Raw genomic sequence first — 21,941 nt, forward strand, 5'->3', positions numbered from 1 at the left:
TTTGAAACAGTATCTTACCCTGTAGCCCACATTGGCCTGGAACTCACTATGTGGACCAGGCTGATCTCACAGAAATCTGCCTGCCACCTGGGACTGCTAAAGCCATGTGCCACTATGCCCAAATCTGTCTTATGTTTCTGAGGGTCAGACTGCTTTAGGCATCTATTTTAAGTGAGAATTCTTTATTCTATAATTTAGGTGTTTCCTTTTAGTGATGTTAACCACAAGGAAAGAATTTTAACTCATGGCAGACATGAAGAACTGTTTTCTGATTTAGGGTTTTTATTATTTTTTGGTGTTATTTTTGTTTTGTTTAATTCTGATGCTTGGAATCAAACCTGGAGCATCATACATCCTTATTAAACTTCAGACTTAACACAGCTAGTACTCACTGAATCATCTCCCCAGTCCGAGATAACTTTTTTTTTTGGTTTTTCAAGGCAGAGTTTCTCTGTAGCTTTGGAACCTATCCTGGAACTAGCTCTTGTAGACCAGGTTGGCCTGGAACTCCCAGAGATCCGCCTGCCTCTGCCTCCCGAGTGCTGGGATTAAAGGCGTGCACCACCACCACCCAGCTCCAAGATAACTTCTTATAACCCCTTATGAAAGTAAAATATTTCTGATGGAAAAGTGTCTAACTTATCAGCTAATTTTATAAGTTATTGTCTGTTTTGAAGTAGTCTGATGCTAGTAGTTAAGTCATGATTCCCAAGGATTTTATAGTCTAAGGATTAAACCATAATACTAATTAATCAAAATAATTAGTGCCACGAAAATCTAGATACCGTTCAAATTTTCTTCAGATTCTTTTTTAAATTTATTATGTATGCAATATTCTGTCTGTGTGTGTGCCTGCAGGCCAGCAGAGGGCACCAGACCCCATTACAGATGGTTGTGAGCCATCATGTGGTTGCTGGGAATTGAACTCAGGACCTTTGGAAGAGCAGGCAATGCTCTTAACCTCTGAGCCATCTCTCCAGCACCCAGATTCTGACACTCTATTTCTACATAGAATTTTAATAAAGCAGTCCTATCCCTGAATTTTTCAGACAAAATTAAATGTTCACAATTTAATGTCTGTATTGTTTGTAGAATACTTCGTTTTGCTTAATAACAATTCATATCCTGCCATTGTTAGTATTATTCTACATTGCCTCAAGTTTCAAAGTTAAGGTAGTGGATGAAAATTTAGAAGAGTTTAAGAAGTGATTTTTTTTTTCCTAACCAACAGAAACCATCCCAAAGTAAAACAAGATCCTTATTACTATCATAAAAAAATGATTATATGAAAAGCCTGTTTAAAACAAGTATCCTAAGGATGTGAGAGATTTGGAATTTTTGTTTTCTCATTGAATTCACTTTGGTTCTTTTTTGTTTGTTTTGTTTTTCGAGACAGGATCTCTTTATGTAACAGCTCTGGCTATCCTAGAACTTGCTTCATTGGTCAGGTTGTCCTTGAATTCATAGAGATCCACCTGCCTCTGCCTCAGGAGAGCTGGGTTAAAGGCGTGTGCTACCACTGCCTGGTTTGCCTTGGTTCTTAATTAGTTTTGTTGCTGCCTTTCTTAAACATAGCCTACCATAGTGTAATGTACCCAATGATTGTCACCACAGTGTCCTCTAAGAACTCACCATGCACGTAGTTTCCTTTTTTTTTTTTTAACAATTTATTTTTATTTTGTGCCCATTGGTGTTTCCTGAATATATGTCTATGTGAGGGTGTTGGATCCTGGAATTATAGACAATTGTGAACTGCCATGTGGATGCTGGGAATTGAACCCAGGTCTCCTGGAAAAGAAGTCAGTACTCTTAACTGCTGAATCATCTTTCCAGCCCCACATGTAGATTCTTGAATATAATATTAATTATGTAAGAATAAGAAATCTAGGAACTTGAGAGGTAGTTCAGTGGATAAGAACATTTGTTGCACAAGCATGAAGACATGAGTTTGGATCTCCAGCACCCACTTTAAAGCTGAGTGTGGCTGCATACATCTGTAGCCCTCATTTTGGGGGCCAGAAGCATTGAGACCAGGAGGTATGAACATTACTGGAGAATACTGGCCAGTCAGTCAGTGTGGCCAAAAATGTAAGCTCCTGGTTCAGTGAGAGATCCTGTCTAATGATGACAAGGCAGATAATAACACAGCAGGACTTCCAGTGTTGTCCTCTGGCTTCCACAGGATAGCACACAGATGTGCAACTGCCTATATACATACATGCATGAGCACACGCCTGCATACAAAACCACACACATGCACAGTTAAAGACTATGAGCATGAAGAGACTATGAAGATTAATATAATAAATCCAATTTTGGAATTGACTAAATGGAATTATAGAATTTTCTAGGCTTCTTTGACTTGTCCTGTCAAATTATAATTCATAGCTGGGTGTGTTGACACACGCCTTTAATCCTGACACTCAATAGACAGAGGCAGGCAGATTTCTGTGAGCCTAAGGGAAGCCTGATCTGCTTGTTGAGTTCCAGTGTAGCCAGGGCTACATAGAGAGACAGTTTCAAAAAACAAACAAAATTCTTAATATACTTAAGGACTACTTCAATAGAATATCAGCTAGAAATTGAAATGTGACCCTGTTTATTTTATTTAAAGTGTACACAGTGGAAATCCTCAAGTTCACAAACAAGATGAACCAGCTTGGAAATCTAAATTTGCAGGGCCGGACCAACGAGTGGTAAGTATTGGATCTTGTTTATCTTTTAATTAAGATAGCTGTACCTTATTTTTGAGGTTACTATTCTTGTAGGTAGAGCACCATATCTGCCTGTTTATTCCCAGGTGAATTGAGAGAAAGAAGCTATATAAACTAAGCCTTTTATAACTAGGAAGGTATGTACTAGGCAAGGAATGGTGTCTAAAAATATAAATTGTATAAGAGAGAAGTCACTAAGACAAAAAAGGACAGTTTGTTCAGGTGACTTAGTTCACTATGGAGAATAGTGCAGACTTAGCTTCCATCGTTATCTGTTGTTCACAGTAATGTGTATGGATTCTCTTTGGTCATCCCTGTTACTTCTGCTAATGAACAGGGCATGGTTGGGGTGGAGGGAAGTTTCCAGACTTTCATGAGCCCTCTTTCATTGGCATCTTCTCCCAAATTACAAAGACAAAACATTGTTGTGTTATTTGTTTTATCATTTGGTCAAGCAGGTTGCCAGACCGGCCCATAAAAAGAAAGCTCGAATGGCGCGGACGCGCTCCGATTTCTTGACTAGAGGTACTTTTCCCGATGGGGAGGGGGATACAGAGGAAGATGATTACGATGACATTATTGAGCCCCTTCTCTCCCTTGACCAAGCTTCTCACTCTGAGCTAGGGCCTGTATCCAGCCTGGGTCAGGCCTCTCACAGTGACTCCGAAATGGTAATTTTTACAGCAATAAGAAAAACAGCAAGCAGATCTTCTCCAAGTAGTCTTTGCTAATCTAAAGCTAACCTTCACAGCTTTTTTCCATTTAATGGCTTGTACAGGAGAAGCCTCAGTGAACACAGCAACAAAAGCTAAGTCTAATAGTACTCAAATAAGGGCACTTGAACTGTATATAGCAAGTGATAATTCACGCAAAAGTAGAATTTAAATTAGTACTGACAAAGAAATGTTGTTTATACCTTAAAGGGTCTAGAGTAGGAATCCTTAGTTTTTTTTTTTTTATTTTTACTTTTGTAAGATCCAGATAATAAATATTGTAGACTTCACAGATCATAATCTCTATTGCAGTTCTCTACCTTGACCACTACCATGTGAAAGCAATCACAGACAACAAAATAAAAATGGGCAAGTTTTTTCTAGTAAATATGCAGAACCAGGCAATGAACTGTGTTTGACTTCCTGGTCAGAGTTTATTGACCTGGTATGTAGAGTAAGATACCTTTTAAATAAATTCAGACTTTAACTGAAAGATTATTCACTTAAAAATTAGGGGTAGGGGAGCCTTTAAAGCTGCTACCCTCTCCTTTATGTTCAGTAATAGAAAAGATACATGTATTTTATAAATTTTAAGTAGGTATGGTGGAACACAATTATCTCAAGTTCAAGGCCAGCTTGAACTGTATTGTGAGACTTTGTCTTCAAAAACCAAAAATTAAGATGGATGGTCACACATTTAGAAGGCTGAGGCATGAGAATTGCCATAGTTTAAGCCAACACAAACCTACATAGTTGAAGGCCAGGCTAGACTAGAAAGTAAAACCCTGTCTTAAAAACACTAAAGGAAACAAGCATGTGCAAGCAAGGCTCTCACCTGATCTCCAGCAAAGCCCAGACATCAGTAATTTAATGAACAAAATGTGTCATCTCGGAGCAACCCAACCAAGTAGAAGGCTATGTATGGTGTGAATTTGTATTAATCAGAAATTATAACATTGGAGTTGAGTTTGATTTACTATACTCATTTGACTTAAAATAACTATATTATCTTCTGAACCAAAATTAGATTAAACTTGTTACATGTGTTATTGTATTTATAGATATCTTAGGGTAAAAAGTTTCATTCTTGGAGTTCTGGAATAATGGCTTAGTAGGTAAAGTGCTTGCTGCTTGAGGTCTTGAGTTTAGACCCCTAGTCTCCATATAAAAAGCCAAGCATGCTGGTATGAGCCCTTAATCTTAAAGCTGAGAGGCAGAGATAGAAGAATCCTATGGTCTCTGTGGGGTACTCAGCTTTACCAAATGGCTAAGCTTCAGTTTCAGTGAGAAACTCTGTCTTAAAAAAACAAAACAAAACAAAAAACAAAACCAACACACACAAACTGACCTCATATAGCCAAACATGGTTACTTATGCCTTTAATCCTAGCTCTCGGGTGGCAGAGGCCACCTTAGTCTATATACCAAATGTCAGGCCATCCAGGGTTACATAGTGAGACCCTGTCTAGAAAAAGTAGAGTGATAGAGGAAAACATGTACGTGTGCATGCATGTGCACATGCGCATGCACGTGCACGCACGCACGCGCACACACACACTTTATTCTGATTGTTCTAGGAAATGAATAGCAGAGACCCTAATCAATCTAATAGGAACTAAAAACATTATGGATGATAAAATAGTTTTTCATGGCCGGGTGGTGGTGGCGCACGCCTTTAATCCCAGCACTTGGGAGGCAGAGGCAGGCGGATCTCTGTGAGTTCGAGACCAGCCTGGTCTACAAGAGCTAGTTCCAGGACAGGCTCCAAAACCACAGAGAAACCCTGCCTCGAAAAAACCAAAAAAAAAAAAAAAATAGTTTTTCATTTACCTAAATAAATTGACTGTCCAATCTTTAATAACTTCACTTTGGAAGATTTTTAAGATGATCTTTGAGTCATTACTATTTGAGGTTTGAACTGTTATAAGATGTTTGAATCATGTTTAGACTTAGTTAGAATTTCTACAAATTTCTAAAATATTTTGATTGTATTTTTCTCACATGGAAGACTAGGCTTAGTTTTTAGTAGTAACATTGATATTCCGTAGAGAGCAAAACAAAGACAAAAAAAGCATGACATATTCCCTGTTAAAATGAATTATAAACATGAAGATTGTAGAAGTTGGAAATGATCTGTACTCTTTTGTTAATGTGTATAAGTAGAGCTCAGATCTCTTGACTGTAGGATTAGTAATTATTATAAAGGTGCCCTATATTTGAGTTATGTTTACTGAAATACATATGTATATAATAATTAAACTGAAAATTTTATAGTGGAACAAATCTTAATGAAATACAACTTTATCTAGTTCATACAGATTTATTGTTTATAGAAGAACTTAGCTATAACTGCTACTTTGTTCCTGAGAGTTTCTTTTGTAACAATCCTTAGTTCTTTCGGTGATAGAACATTATTCACACTGGGAGCTCTTGCTGGGATGAACCAGGGAGTTAGGCTTTCTGCTTGGAGCTTTTGGCTCCTTTTGGTATTGTAGCCTCTGTTCACCTGCTTGACAGTCACTGCATGCACGTAGTTGTAGAGCACCTTCTTGTACAGTGTGTTAGTCACCTCTAGCTTTCTTACTATCCTGTTTATCCTGTTTTAGGGACAGGTGGTGGTGCTGGTTTCTAGTGGATGCTTGCATGAAGCAGCTTTGCTTTGTAGAATAAGCTAGTAGATACTTACTGGAATGGGGGTGTGGAGGGAAGGGGAGGAGTGGTTTTAAGATGTATCTGTTGATCCTGAAAAATGTGTCATATTCTAACATTTTCTGAAACTGTGATGATGAATCTTACTGTTTTTAAGGGGAATTTATTGCATCCTCAAAATACACATTTTTTAAAAAGATAGACTGAGTTTATTGGGCACATGAATTTCTAAAAACTTGATCTTTCTCCTCCCGACAAAAAGATGTTATCATCAATATTTGCTAACCAAGAAACATTGCATTAATTTTTAGCAGAAATGGCCAGCTTCTCTTTTTAGCTGTAAAGTTACTGATCTTATGGGATTAGAAACAATTGCAAATTGGTCATCTAAAGGAAATTTGAATAAACATTACATCTCAGGATGGTTAATTAGCAATGGCTGATGCTGTAGGGTAGGTAGTTAGTAGTGACGGTTCCTGCCTCTGTGACTGTAATGCTTTTTTTGTAAAACTTCTGTTTCAGACCACCTTTTAAACACCCTGTGAACTATTCTCCCTTGGTTTGTATTTCTGTCACATTGGTATTTACCCAAGAAGATAAGAAGAGCATATTCTACTGAGCTACATTTTAAAGATGACTTTTTGTTTCCGTGTTTAGTTTTTCAATATGTGTTCTAGATGGTATATTAGTAAAGTTGTTTAGTTTTCTTTCTGTGAGATTAGTATAGGAAACCTACATTTTTATGTATAGCTTTTTTTCTGTTATTACCTAGTTTTAAGCCACCTTAAAATGTATCTCTTGATCCTGAAAATGTGTCATATTCTAACACTTTCTGAAACTGTGATGATGAATCTTACTATTTATAAAGGGGAATTTATTGCATCCTCAAAATACACATTTTTTTTAAAAGGTAGATTTGAGTTTATTGGGCACATGAATTTCTAAAAACTTGATTTTCTCTTCCCCCCCTTTAAGCATGCTATTGTGGCATAATTTCTTGCTAAGTTTTTTTCTTTCTTTAGGGAAGTTGTTTTTACAACATATTCCCTAATGCAATACATTTTGGTAAACTTCATTTTTTTATTGTTTATAAAGTTATGCATTTCATCCAACTTTAAATATTTACATATAAGTCTGGAACATAATTTCTTATGATTTTTTTAAAGCAGCTTTTTTTTTTTTTTTTTTTTTTTGAGTGATTATTTCTCTCCTCCTTGTTTTAAGACAGTGTCTCACTATAACCTGGCTGGGCTGAAACTTGCTATAGTAGACTATGCTGACCTGGAAATTCTAGGAATGCCTATATTAAATTATATGTTCTGAAAAAGAAAAAAGTATGTTTCCTTAGTGCTAGTATTAAAGGCCTGCACTACTACACCCAATTGTCTATTTCTTATTTTATAGATCTGTGATTATTTTTAAGTTAGCTGTGTTCTAGATTGCCATAACTATAACAAAACTACCTAAAGTAACAACAGATCATTGGCTCTGTTGCTTTGCTTCTATGAGAAGGTAGTATATCTTTGTGGTTGACCAAAAAGGGAGGAAGGGATGTACCTTTTCGAGCATGGCTCACTAACCTAGCTGTTCCCACTATGTTGCCCTGACATGAATTAATTTTTTTTTTCGAGACAGGGTTTCTCTGTAGCTTTGGTGCCTGTTCTGGAACTAGTTCTTGTAGACCAGACATGAATTTATTAATGGACTGATTTATTGATAAAGTCAGAGCCCTAATGATGTAGTCCCCTTGTACCTTCCACAAGCCTTATGTCTGAAAATTGTTGCTTTGAGATCCTAAGCAAAAACCTCTGAGAGCCACACCAATTCCAAACTATAGCACTAGTCCTTATCTACATCTTCTTTTCCAAAGTAGAATTTTTATTTATTATGTCTATTTTTTAATTTCCTGTTTCATTGGTTTATGCTTTTATGTTTATATATGTAATACGTATAATTGGTGGAATTTATTGTTTTCTTTATTTGCAATAAGTAATATCTAATTAATTAACACCCGTGATACAGCTATCAGTCATTTTGCTCTCCTTATGTCTGTTTTGAGAGCCTTTTTTCATTGTCAGAACATGTAATTTAATAATATTTTGCTCTAAATCTCAATTTTTGTATTCACCTTTGATCTAAATTTATTTGCTTAGATGAAACTTTTCTAGCAGGCAGTAGGTAGGAAGGACTTAAAGATACTCAACTATCTGACTTCTTTCTGTAGCCTGGATATTTGAGGAACTATATTAAATCTGTGATTCAGGAACTGTAGAAATGCCTCAGCGATTTGAGAGCATTGGTTGTTATTGTACCTGCATGGTGGCTCACAACCCTCCATAACCCCAGTTCTAGGATATTCTGCAGGCTTGCACATTGTGCACATAACATGTACACAACCAAAACATTCATATATATAAAATAAAACATGCATATACATAAAGTAAATCTAATTTTTAATTAATAAAATCTGTGATTCAGATTTTATTGAAAATACTGTCTTATTGATGTCTTTATGTAGTGTTGTCTATTGCCATTTCAATCCTTTTGTATTTGAATTATTTGATCTTTTAGTTTAGAAGTTTTCAGGCTTTTCTGATATAGGATATGATTTCAATTTGATCATTAGAGATTAGTGATCCATTGTACCTATACTAGGCTCTTTCTGTAAATTCTTGTCTTACCTTTGTGTTTTGAAAAGTTATCTTTATGATTTTTTATTAGCCAGGTTTCACTATTTTGTTTCTTTTGTTTAGGAACTTCAGGTATTAGTGGTTTTTTTTGTTTGTTTTGTTGCAGGTTTTTCCCTTCTTCTTGCCTGTCTTGTTTTACCTCTGACAATTTTTGCTTCTTATTATTTTCCCAATCAAAATTTTGTGGATTTCTTTCTTAGGTACCTTGTAAGTTATTTTTAAGTGAATTTTATCTTCTTTTATTAGTTACATTTGTTTGTTGATAGTTAATACATGTTTGTCAGTACCCACCCTTTACTTATCTTACTCCAACCTCTTCCACCACCATTCCCACTTTCTACATTTTATGCTTTTTTGTTTGTAACCCGCTGATTTTTAACCAGTACTGTAACTGGAGGTTTCTCTCCCACCCGTTAGTTCCCGAATAACCTCTCTGAGACTTAATAAGCCTGAAATAATTGGCCAAAGAGTTTTGTAATTAATATTAACTAGTTCTTACAACTTAACCCATTTCTGTTCTATATTATACCACAAGACTTGTGGCCCATTACTTTTTTTTTTTTTTTTTTTTTTTGGATTCTCTGGCAACTGCTGGTGCCCCCCTCCAGACTCCACCTTCTTTCTCCCTGTATCTCTGCTTGGATTGCCCACCTGGCTCTATTTTGCCTGGCTATTGGCCAAGTCAGCTTCTTTATTAACCAGTGGTAATAAAACATTCACAACACACAGACTGTCTTTGTGACCCCCAAGTTTGAAACTATTTTGTGTACTACTGAAGACAATGACTGTCCTTTCTTTAGAGCTTAGCAGTTGGAAATGGTTCAGCATGGAGGGATTGGGCCCCATAAATGACCCCTATCTATGTTAGGTTTACAGGCCCAGTGCAGGCAACTACTGCTTTGCAGTGGTAGGTGGCATGCCTGAAGTAAGCATTTTACAGTCTTCTTCCTTATGGTGTACTACTCCTTGTGTAATGTTCCTCGAACCTTAGGTGGGATGTTGTAAATGTCCTGTTCCGGGTTGAGCTGTGAACTATCATTTATTCTAAGCCTCTTGAGTGGCAAGGAGACTTTCTAATCACCACTGTTCACTGCAAAGAGAAGCTTCTCTGATTAATGGTGAGAATAGCATTTGTCTATGGAAATATTAAGAATGCAATTGTCTTGTCAGTTAAAAAACAGTGAGGTCTTCACTCACTCAGCTGGCTTTTTTTTTAAGATAGTTTTAAGATAGTTTTTTTTTAAAGATTTATTTATTCATTTGTTCATTTATTAATATATTATGTATACAGGGTTCTGCCTGCATGACAGAAGAGGGCATTATAGGTGGTGTGAGCCACCATGTGGTTGCTGGGACTTGAACTCAGGATCCTGGAAGAGTAGCCAGTGCTCTTAACCTCTGAGACATCTCTCCAGCCCAAGAAAGGTTTTTATTACATAGATCTAGATTGTAACTTAATAGACCAGGCTAGCCTTAAACTCACAGAGATCCTCCTGCCTCTGTCTCCCAGTCATGGGGTTCTTGACCAGACTTACAGTACCAGATGTGTACTCTCTCCAATGGAGCAGAAAGCTTTTGTAGTGTTAGAAGGTGCTGTGCATGCTGCTGAGGTAGATACAGCATTAGAAGTCTTATCCAGTTGTGAACCCTAAGAACTACAGCGCCAGCTTCCAGACAAGATGTTCCCACTGGTGTAAAACTGACACATATGTTATGGATTGTAATGACTGAGTTGTTTTGATTCTTATTTTGGTTCTGACTTGATATGCATTTGCTTTATTATTGTACCTTTGTATAGGTGTTGTATGTTTTAACTGATTCATTTTATATATTTGTGTTGAACCTCCTCTCCATCTGTGTAACAAATAGTTTTGTTATGGAAAGCCTGTTCTTGTTTTGGTGATTAAAGCAATGTTTTATTCCCCTTCTCTTTTAACTGTTTAGATTCTGGATTTTTAGCTTTCTCTTTATAACTCATTCTTCAAAGGGAATTTCTTCCCATCCTTTTACAAATTTACTTTCCTCTAGAAGTAATGACTTTAACAGTTAGGTTCTTTCCTTTATTTTCTGAGGCAGAAGTTTCACTCTGTAGCTAAGGCTGGTCAGGTTCACAGTTCTCCAGTCTTGACCTCTCCAGAACTGAGATTCCAAGTATGAGCTACTATACTCAGCTTCTCTTTTTGATTTCCAACTCCAGGTATCCAGGTAGATCTTTTCTTTGTGCTGGTTACTGGTAAGCATAAGGCCACTGTCAATTTTATCCTTTGTGCTTCTTCAGGTTGTTGTTGTTTTTTGTTTGTTTGTTTTTTTTTTAAAGCTGAGTTTATTCTTGCAAACATTTATGGTGAATTTCTGGGATTATGTATCACTATCAGTTTTTCTGACTGGGTAATTTGAACTTTGAGTGCTTTCTTTTGCAATTGTTTACTAGGTTTTATGTATTTTTATTCTTCTTTGATAGGTTTTTGAGAATGTCACTATATATTTAAACAACATGAGGAGTTTATAGGTTGAATATCTTAAAATATTACTTTTTCACCCTCTAGCAATTATACTTGTTTGGGAATATAAGGCCATTTTGTCTTGAGTTTCCTCTTCAGTTCTACAATTTAATAATAGTAAACTTGTGCCATTATTTAAAATAGCATTTACCAGATATCAGAAATGTAAGAGGGGACCAGGAGTGGCACACAGCTCTACTTCTAGCATTCAGGAAGCAGAAGCAGGTGAATCTCTGAGTTCCAGACCAGCCTGACTTATGTAGTGAGTTCCATGCCGGCAAGGGCTACATAGTGAGTCCCTAATTTAAAATAATGGGGCTGGTTCCAGGACAACCAAGGCTGTTACACAGAGAAAACAACACAAAACAAAATAATGCGGCTGGAAAAATGGCTTACTAGTTCTTGTATTGCTCTTGCAGAAAACATATATTCAGTTCCCAACACCTTTGTCAAGCCTCTAACCACTGATTGTAAGTCCAGCTCCAGGAGCATCTCACACATTCCCAGACACTGCACTCACTCCACAAACCCACACTCACACACAAGAAAACAACTGCAAGTATGTGTATATAGGCATCTTCTAGGGCTAGCACCAACAGTGGCTTGGTGGGTGTAGTTTTCCATATAAGAGGCCTTAGTGGATGACCCCAATGTGGTAGAGCCCACCTCTTCAAAAGGATTTACTACATCAGCTGTCATTGGCCCAGTTGGATCAGAGTCCACCTTGATAAAAAAAAAATCTCTAGACAGTTTAAATTTTTTCAGTTCATGCCACCATTCTAGGCCACCTTCTCTTTTTTCTTCTTTTACAGAGAAGGAAAAATATTTAGGTTTATTTTTCATATACTAGAAGAAAAGGCTTTATATTCAAAGTGTCGTTCTGCTCTGGTCTGATTTCCTAGCACAAAATTCATGTTTCTCTGGATCCTTCTAGAGCCACGGAGCACAGTCACCATACCACTACTGAATTGCTGAATAGCCGTCTGTCTTTAGGAACAGCAAAGTCTCAGCCTTCCAAGTACCCTCTGTACTTTGGTGTTTGCGTGTGTCACACACGTTGGTGCCTGTGTGCCCTTGAGTGGAGCGTAGTCAATAACTCTAGGTGTTGATCTTCAGTTGTGGTCCACATTAAATTTTGTGAGAGTTCTTTAATTGGGGTTGAAATTCACTGATTTGTGGGGCTTGCTGGCTAGCAAGCACCAGCAATCAGCCAGTCGCTGCCTTTTTCAGTGTACACCACCCTGTCTGGTGTATCATCATCGTCGTTGTCATCATCATCAGGTATTTGGGTTCTGGAGCTAGAGCTCAGTTCCTCATGCTTACTTGGAAAGCACTTTATGGACTGAGGATCTCTCAAGCCTATAATTTCTTTTTTCTTTTTTTTCTTTTTTTCTTTCAGTGTCTACATCTTATAACCAGTCATCTTCAGTTCTGTTCTATAGCTATGCCAGCATGTATATTCTGTATCCCAAGCAAGGCTAAACAGTAAACCTGTGAATTAGCAGTATATATGAATTTGAACCAAAAATAAAGTCTCCACATTATCTTTCTGAGAAAAAAACTATGTACACACATACGAGATAAATGCCCATGTAATTCTGGAGTTAGACTGACATTTGAGTTTAAAGTTCTTTTGAGGAACATAGTTATAGGTAGTGAATATATTCTTTTAAATTACATATTAAGTGCCACCTCTTTTATCTTTAAAATTGTATGATTGGATGCTATTGACTAGATAATTGATTTATTACCATTATTTAAGTTATTTATGAATGAGGTCTAGTACATACAGTGACCTTTACAGATCTTCATTGGACAGTGTGTTCTTTTGAGGGATATGTACAAAACTATGAAACATATGATTCAATTGTCAAGATTTCTGTAATATTAACGATTTTCTCATGTTTCTACTCAAGTTTTCCTCACACTACTCTTAAAAAACAACCACTCACTATTCTAGAACTTTTTAGAAATATAATTAGATCGTATATAACTGGAAAAATTCTTTTTTAAAACTGATATTAAGGTTTCATCTCTGGAATTTTGACCCTTTTACCTAAATTTTTGCTCTCCATTTCTCTTTTTCATCAGGTAGAGTACAATTATAATTACTATTTTAATATCCTTCTAATTGAAAAACTTTTCAGTCAGTGTAAATGGCCTGATTTTTCTTGTTCTGGATCATATATTCCTACTTCTTTATATTTTTTTTATAATTGTGAATTTTTTCTGGTTAGTATCTTTCTCCCAATTAGTATTCTATATACTATTGTTTTTCTGGTAATGTTCTAGAGCTTTGTTCTGGAAACAGTTTGATTTTTTTTTTTTCAGGCCTTTCAAAATCAGTAGACCCAATCAGTATTCAATGGAGGGTAATTATTCTTGACTACTGAGGCAAGTTCCTCTGTGTACTTAGCAGCCTGTGCAGCATAGAGTTCAGTTCCTGGCTCTTGAGCCCTGACATCATTACTAACTTTATTTTTAATCATTTCAGGTGGTTCTATTCTTGGTCTTGGATTGTTTTCACATATAATAGTGTTGATTATTCCTAATCCAAATATGCAAAGGGAACCTTTCCTAGATCTCCAGATTTCTTCTATTATTCATCTCTGTTATTTGGTCACTAGTTACTTTGTTTGCCATGAACATTTATCCTCATTTCCCCTGAGTCTCCCTCTCTGTGTCACAGCACAGAAACCAGTAGTAATACCCTGAGGTAGTAAGCTGAGGCAGGTATAAGTTACCTACTTTTCTTTCTTATCAGTTGTCTTCAAAACTGTTTTCTGTCTGTTTTTATCCCTTAGATGCGGATTTACTGCACTCTATATTAGCCACAGACATCTGTTTTTAACAACTCTATTTCCTGTTTCTGTGCCATAGTCAAGCATATCAAAAGGCTAAGGGATATTTTAACAGATGAAATACAAGAATATTACTTGAATAAGTACCAAGAATCTCAGAACTGAATTGTCCTTAGAGGAATACATTAATTGCTAAATGAAATTGAAGTCCTTGTTTGATAACATAATTGTTTATAATTTAGAACATAGGTGATCCTTTAGTTTTTATTCAGTGTGGCCTAGCTTTTTCTGTAGCTTTGGAGCCTGTTCTGGAGCTAGCTCTTGTAGACCAGGCTGGCTTTGAACTCAGAGATCCACCTGCCTCTGCCTCCCTAGTGCTGGGATTAAAGGTGTGTGCCACCACCGCCCAGCCGGCCTAGTTTTTTAAACTTTGAATGGACATAATAATAATCTATAACCTATAAAAAGGATCCCCACCGTAAGGCACAAATAAAAAGAGGTGTAGAAAAATAATATTCTGTGTTATCTTATTTCTCAGCCTCATATTCTTTTAAATTTGTCTTTGAATGGTCTTGACCATTTTCCTAAGTTACCAGATGAGAGTCTTGCTAAATTGCCAGGAAATGTGAACTGACGGTTGCTGAGTTGTAATTCAGTCATGCTATCATGTGTTTACTTGGCTTTAAGTCTGTCTCATGTGTAATTCCTACAGACATCACAACGATTTTCTTCAGTTGATGAGCAAGCAAAGCTCCATAAGGCTATGTCTCAAGGAGAGATTACAAAATTGGCAGTAAGACAGAAGTCTTCAGATTTGGACATAAGGTATGATGTTTATAAAAAAATAGGAATAGCTAATTTCAATGATTTTATTTAATAATTTATATACTGAGTTTTTAATTAAAGCTATTTGCTTTAATTTACAATTTACAATCAGGTCCTTTATTTCTCTTTGTATACTAAGCCATGAATTCATAGAACTTGGACTCCAGCCACTAACCTTTCTGTTAGTTCTCATACATTATGACGTTACGCTTCTCTTAGTAGAGCAGGCTGGTGCTTCAGTTGGCTTTTTTTTTTTTTTTTCTGATCATTTCCCTTCATCTGTTTCAAGAAGCTTTTTCCAGGAGTGCTTAGTAGATTCAATCCTCATCAACTCTCTTCGCAAGAATCTGGCCCTTATCTTGTTTACAGTGATGCCCTTGACATGCTAGATAAAGTATATCTTCCTGTTTTAACACTGCAACCTTGTAAGGCATTTCTTTTTGAACAGTGCTCACTCCCTTGTTGTCTACATTATTACCCTCCCTGTTAAGGAAAGGTCTAGAGAACACAGAGCAGGTGCTGCTCCTCTTCCCCTCTGTGTTTGTCATTTTGATGAGTCACTGGAATATGGCTTTTGCTTTATTTTTTAGGAAATGAGTAATTGCATTGCCAAGTACATAATAGCATATATTGAACTTTATCTTGTGTGGGTAGCAGTGTATTTTGGGGGAAATTTCTTAATCATTATATGACTTACAATAATATATTGTAAAAGAAGAGAGATTAAATAGGATGAGATTGCTATATTCTATCTTTGGACTTGTAATGTATTCTGCACTAAGCGCTTTAGGAAAATACTTTCAAAAACGAATTTTCTTCTCTTTAAAAGTGCTTATGGGGAGCTAAGGTGAAGCAGCAACAAGTTCGCTCTGGAAGAATGAGGATTTGAATTAAAATATATACCCATGCTGGGTGGTGGTGGTGCACGCCTTTAATCCCAGCACTTGGGAGGCAGAGGCAGGCGGATCTCTGTGAGTTCTGGTCTACAGAGTGAGTGTCAGGACAGACTCCAAAGATGCACAGAGAAATCCTGTCTCAAAAATAAACACCTTAAAAAAAAAAAAAAAGTCTGGGGGGCTGGAGAGATGGCTCAGAGGTTAAGAGCATTGCCTGCTCTTCCAAAGGTCCTGAGTTCAATTCCCAGCAACCACATGGTGGCTCACAACCATCTGTAATGAGGTCTGGTGCCCTCTTCTGGCCTGCAGGCATACATGCATAAAGAATATTGTATACATAATAAATAGATATTTTAAAAAAAAGTCTGGGGCTGAAGAGATGACTTAGCAGTTATGAGCGCTTACTGCTTTTGCAGAGGACTGGTGTTCAGTTCTCAGTGCCCACAACGCAACTCCAGTTTTGCTTCAGTTCCAGAGAATCCAATGCCCTCTTCTGGCCTCCAAGGACAGTAGACAATCTTGTAGTGCACATACATAAATTGCAGGCTTTTAAAATACTCATACTATCTATCTATCTATCTATCTATCTATCTATCTATCTATCTATCTATCTATCTATCTATATGTGATCATAGTCGTAGCAGTAGCCTTGCACTATGGAAGGAACAGAGACAGAAACATCACTGGGACTTGCTAGCCTCTAGACTAGGCTCTAGGGTCAAGGGATGAGACAGACAGAGGTAGAGCAGGACACCTGAAATCCTCCTTTGGCCTCTGGTACACATAGGGATATTCATTGCCATGGACAGGTAGATGCATACACCCAAACACACACACACACACAGAACTCATGGGATTTTTATTTTTAAATAAATACCTTTTAAAAATATTATATAAGCATTTGGGCCTTTAGTGAAGATGTCATGTATGTTTAAAAAATGTTTTTGAAAAAAAAAGTTTTTGTTTCTTAATTATAGACCACTTTTTATAGACTGTAGAGGAATTTACAAGGGACTTAAAATAAAGATTATGCCACAAATCAGAATTGAAAAAGAAGATACAATAGACTAAAGGACATATAATTAAAGGTAGTTAAGTATATAAATTTAATTTCCATTTTATTTGCCCTATTTAACCAAACCCACAAAGGATGAAACAAAACAGACAAAACTCAAACACACAAATGTCTTAATAGTTCAGAAAAAGCTGAATATTAACCAAGAAGGAAAACCTGAGAAAGACACACCTTATGGGGTGGTGGCAAAGATCTGATTTTAACTTCTATCTCAATCGGTTTTCTGAGCCTAAATTTGCTCAGGTGTAAAATACAAATAATGCTTTTTTATCTTTTTAATTGTGAAAATTAGACATAGACTTTTTAACCTCGTAGGTGCTAAAAATTTTCAATTTCAGTCTGTATGTTCATTCACAAAATAATACACCAATCAGCCTCCCCAGTACAAAATTAGAACACATGTTGTGTCAGTATTTATGAACTGCTATTATTTCATTGTACTCACTGATTTACATGAAAAAAAGAGGGTATCTGTCACTAAAAAGAGGCATTATAGTGTAACAAACTTCCCAACCTAGTGGCACAGACCTTTAACCCTAGTTTCTTGAAGGTGAGGCAGGATGAACACAAGTTCAAGGCTTGTCTGAGCTATAGAGTTTAAGGTCAGCCAGGGCATCTTGTGCGATGCTGTCAAAACGATTTCTTCACTTCTGCCCTCATATCAACACTCAAAAGTTTTTTTATTTTAGAGCAGTTAGGATTTAGATTTTTATTTTTTAACTTATTGATGTACAACCTGAAATGTAATTAATAACTATATAAGCACTCTGCACTATGCCTTAACAAATGTTCAAATATGTAGTGTCTGTGGTTAAATTATGGCAGACAACTCAATATAAATAGAATCATTAAAACTTTCATAGTGTACTAGTGAGTGGACAGATTTAAAACTACCTGGAAATCATCATTTTAGTGAGTAAAAATTAAGATACATATGGACAAAGATTAGAAAGAAATTGCTAACGATATAAAGGAACTTTTTTTAAAAGTTGTTATTTCTTTGAATGCGTTTTCTTTTTTGTAAGCTTCATGCAAGATATAACAATGAAAAGATGGCAGTTTGGTATCAAGTAGCTTAAGCTGAAATCCTAGTTCCAATGTTTTGAGACTTTTCTTTTATCAATTTTTTTTTTCCCCCAAGACAGGGTTTCTCTGTAGCTTTGGAGGCTGTCCTGGAACTAGCTCTTGTAGACCAGGTTGACCTCGAACTCACAGAGATCCTCCTGTCTCTGGGATAAAGGCTTTCACCACCACTGCCTATCAAATGATTTAATTTGTCAGGTTTTTATATTTTATATTCAAGATGAGGAATTGGGATATGTGGCTCAGTAGTAGTGTTGCCTAGCATATGTCCAGCCAGGAGTTTGATACCTTGTACTGTTCCCCCAAATACACACCAAAGTTAAAATAGATTACTACATAGGAAAAGTATATAAAGCTTAAGAGGACACATGAATATTACTAGAACATCTGATTTCTATCTTACCTTTATTTTGCTTTAAAAACAGACCCCAGAGAGCGAAGATGAGATTCTGGGCCAAAGGGAAACAAGGAGAGAAGAAGACTACTAGAGTAAAACCTGCTCCCCAGTCAGAGGCCTCGTCACTCTTTCCTGGCTCAGATGGGACATCTGCTAATCCCTTTTCAGATGGTAAAAATGGACAAAGAATGGAGCTTCTTTAATTTCTATTACTTATTCTGAAAGTGTGCTGTGCCTTTCCTCTTCATAATGACAATCCTCTTGGAATGATATTTTAATGAGATGGGACTAGTGTTGGTAAATGCTTCCTTTCTTAGTAAAGCAAGGCATACTCTACTTGTATGAGAAGCTCCAAGAATACCTGGTATAGAACAGTGAAGCAAACCACTTCAGTGATAATGAGTCTTGGATTAGCCTTTGACTTCTTTTTTGGTAATGCTAGGGTTTGAACCCACAGCCTTGTGCATGCTGATGAGCACTCTACCCATTGAGCTGCATCCCAGTCCTAATCATTGTTTTCTAAATTGTAAAGGTTTAACCTAGATTCACTTATATCATAAATACAGAATACCCTTAGTTAGCTCACAGCACCCATTGAGTGCTATGTAAAACCATAACAAATGTGTTATATATATATTAAATCTATTGATTTTTTTTCAGAACAGTTTTTCTTGTTTTGCTATGATTATTATTCTTGGTTTGTAGGTGAGAACACCAAAGTACAAGTTGTTATCTATTTACACATATTGAAATGAGAAGATTTGGATTTGAGCCAAGGCATTCGAACTCTAGAATTAATGCTTTTTGTTGTTGTTGCTATTGTTTTATTTTTCTTGTGTTTTTTTTGTTTTGTGTTTTGTTTTTAGGATAAGTTCTCTTTGTACCTTTGATTATATAGATTAGAACTGTATAGATCAGGCTGGTTTTGAACTCAACAGAGATCTGCCTCCTTCTCTCTTGGGTGTGGGATTAAAGGAATGCACCACCACACTCAGAAAGAATCACATTCTTTTTTTAAAAGAAGTCTTACACTGTAACCTAGGTGGCCTTGAATTTGAGACAGTCCTGACTCTAGCTTGGCAAGGAGTTCCCATTCTTAGCCATTGTAATATCTGTGAGGTATTTACCATGTTAGTTACCTTCCTCATTGCTATGGCAAAATACCTTATCAAATCAATTCTTAAAATGAAGGATCTTCAGCCTGTTCTACATAGAGAGCTCCAAGACAGCCAAATTCTGTAGTTTTTCTAACTTAGACTCTGGGAAAACTTAATTGCCCCCGTTGCATTACTCAAGTGTTCATTTTTTTAATATCATTATAAACTTATCATTTTCAGTTATTATATTCTAATATAATTCCTCCCAAAAGGAGTGATAAGGCTCATTAACTGAAAATATACATTATAAGCAGATGTCATTTATATAAGAGAGCAAAAGCAAGCCAGGTGAGCTACTTGATTCACTAATAAGTTGTTAACTATTAACAGACAGTATTGCTGATGGGTTCATGGATGTAGACTGTAATAAAAGTTGTAATTATCAAATTCTCCTTGTTAGTTGGTTAGACTTAACATTTAACTGGATGCTCCTTCAAACAAGTATAACAAAGTTACAGCTGGATGAGCAGCATTTAATATGCTAGTTTGTTGCATATTCTTCTTGTTCATCTTTGGTACTAAGTGTTTTTACAGTAAGGATGAAGATTTTCAGTATTTTTTTTTAACTAAGTATATCTTTTTACTTTACCTGGTTTGAATCGTAGAATTAACTCAGTATCACCCAACACCTCCTTTGAGCCCAGAACTGCCTGGGAGTTCCCGAAAAGAGTTCAAAGAAAATAAGGAGCCTTCTCCAAAAGCAAAGCGTAAAAGAGGTGTGAAAATCAGCAACGTTGCTTTGGATTCTATGCATTGGCAAAATGACTCTGTCCAAATCATAGCAAGTGCCAGTGATTTAAAAAGTATGGATGAATTTCTTCTGAAAAAGGTACACTTTGCTTGCTGAGTTAGCCTTCGATCAGATTTGACTTAAGAATGCTTGTGTATACAGGATAGGCTGTTGTGAAAAGACGGGTTAAAATTTCTTTAATAACTCAGTCATTGAAGGTTTAGATAATAGGAAATGCACAGACAGAATTTAAAGTTTAGTCTCCACTGTGATTTCATAATTGTCATATATGTGAAGGTGAAGTTTATTGTATATTTGTAGTTGTTGTGTTAAAAAACTATAGAATCAACATGTTAGAAGGGAACTTATGTGATCTGGTATACTGTCCTTTTCTTAAGCTCTATGATGACCAGTGGCTTGTAATTTTAGAAGAGTCATTGCTTAAGAGACATTTCAACCATTGCATTTATATATTTTTGATGAGTTGTTAATTTTTCTGTGATTGGTCCCTAGATGAATGACCTAGATAATGAAGACAGCAAGAAGGATACATTAGTGGATGTCGTATTTAAAAAAGCCCTGAAAGAATTTCGGCAGAATATCTTCAGCTCTTACTCATCTGCATTGGCGGTAAGCTAAGACCATGTTAGGAGACATTCACAGTTTGGCATAGCCTGGAATTTTAATCAGCTATAAAGTCAGACTCAAGGGTGCAATTCTTAGAACTTGCTCAATTACTATGTTACTTCAACTGTTAGGACTTGCTTAATTACTGTATTAGTTTAACTGTTTGGTCTTTTACTCATACTTAGTAGTTTATATTGCCTACATTTTATACTATAGTGGGTTTTTGCAAACACTACATAGCATCTTGAGCTGGTTCATTATAAAGTATGTCAAGCTCCTAACCTATCCTGCAGTACAAGTTGAATCAGTCTTTAAGAATGTCTTTATAAGCCGGGCGGTGGTGGCGCACGCCTTTAATCCCAGCACTTGGGAGGCAGAGGCAGGTGGATCTCTGTGAGTTCGAGACCAGCCTGGTCTACAGAGCTAGTTCCAGGACAGGCTCCAAAACCACAGAGAAACCCTGTCTCGAAAAACCAAAAAAAAAAAAAAAAAAAAAAAAGAATGTCTTTATAGGGGCTGGAGAGATGGCACAGGGGTTAAGAGCATTAGCTACTCTCTCAGAGGACCTGAGTTTAGTTCCCAGCACCCACATGGCAGTTCACAACTGTCTATAACTTCTGTTCCAGGGAATCTGACACCTTCACACAGATATACATGCAGACAAAACACCAACGTACATAAAATATAAATAAATAATTAAAAAAAGAATGTCTTTATAAAACTTAACTTTTTTTTTTTGCCTTAGATGGATGATGGGAAAAGCATACGATACAAAGATCTGTATGCACTGTTTGAACAGATTCTGGAAAAGACTATGAGGCTTGAACAACGTGATTGGAATGAATCTCCAGTGAGAGTTTGGGTTAACACATTCAAGGTGTTTTTAGATGAATACATGAATGAATTCAAGACTCTGGATAGCACAGCTTCAAAGGTAAATGAGTTACAGTTTGGTTTCCATTAAATTATAAATTTTGTTATAAGGAACCTGTCTAGGAAACATTTTAAAATTAATATTAGTGTATATTATTTGTGTAAAATGATAGGTTTTGCCGGGTGGTGGTGGTGCATGCCTTTAATCCCA

General features: G+C 36.4%; 1 protein-coding gene across 7 annotated transcripts in view; it reads left to right on the forward strand.

Annotated features, from left to right (window-relative positions):
- Myo9a (myosin IXA) overlaps window positions 1–21,941 on the forward strand; it is a 197,297-nt gene that overhangs the window by 136,984 nt on the left and 38,372 nt on the right. For 3 of the 7 annotated variants that reach the window (XM_057766444.1, XM_057766446.1, XM_057766448.1), the window contains 7 exons: window positions 2,615–2,696; window positions 3,170–3,385; window positions 14,780–14,892; window positions 18,372–18,514; window positions 20,106–20,329; window positions 20,744–20,860; window positions 21,603–21,791. In XM_057766444.1, coding sequence (XP_057622427.1) covers window positions 2,615–2,696; window positions 3,170–3,385; window positions 14,780–14,892; window positions 18,372–18,514; window positions 20,106–20,329; window positions 20,744–20,860; window positions 21,603–21,791 — 1,084 coding nt within the window. The remainder of the gene's footprint in view (window positions 1–2,614; window positions 2,697–3,169; window positions 3,386–14,779; window positions 14,893–18,371; window positions 18,515–20,105; window positions 20,330–20,743; window positions 20,861–21,602; window positions 21,792–21,941) is intronic. The other 4 variants (XM_057766449.1, XM_057766450.1, XM_057766447.1 and 1 more) reach the window with 3 other exon arrangements.

The sequence above is a fragment of the Chionomys nivalis genome, chromosome 4, assembly GCF_950005125.1.
Source record: "Chionomys nivalis chromosome 4, mChiNiv1.1, whole genome shotgun sequence".
Lineage (NCBI taxonomy): Eukaryota > Metazoa > Chordata > Mammalia > Rodentia > Cricetidae > Chionomys > Chionomys nivalis.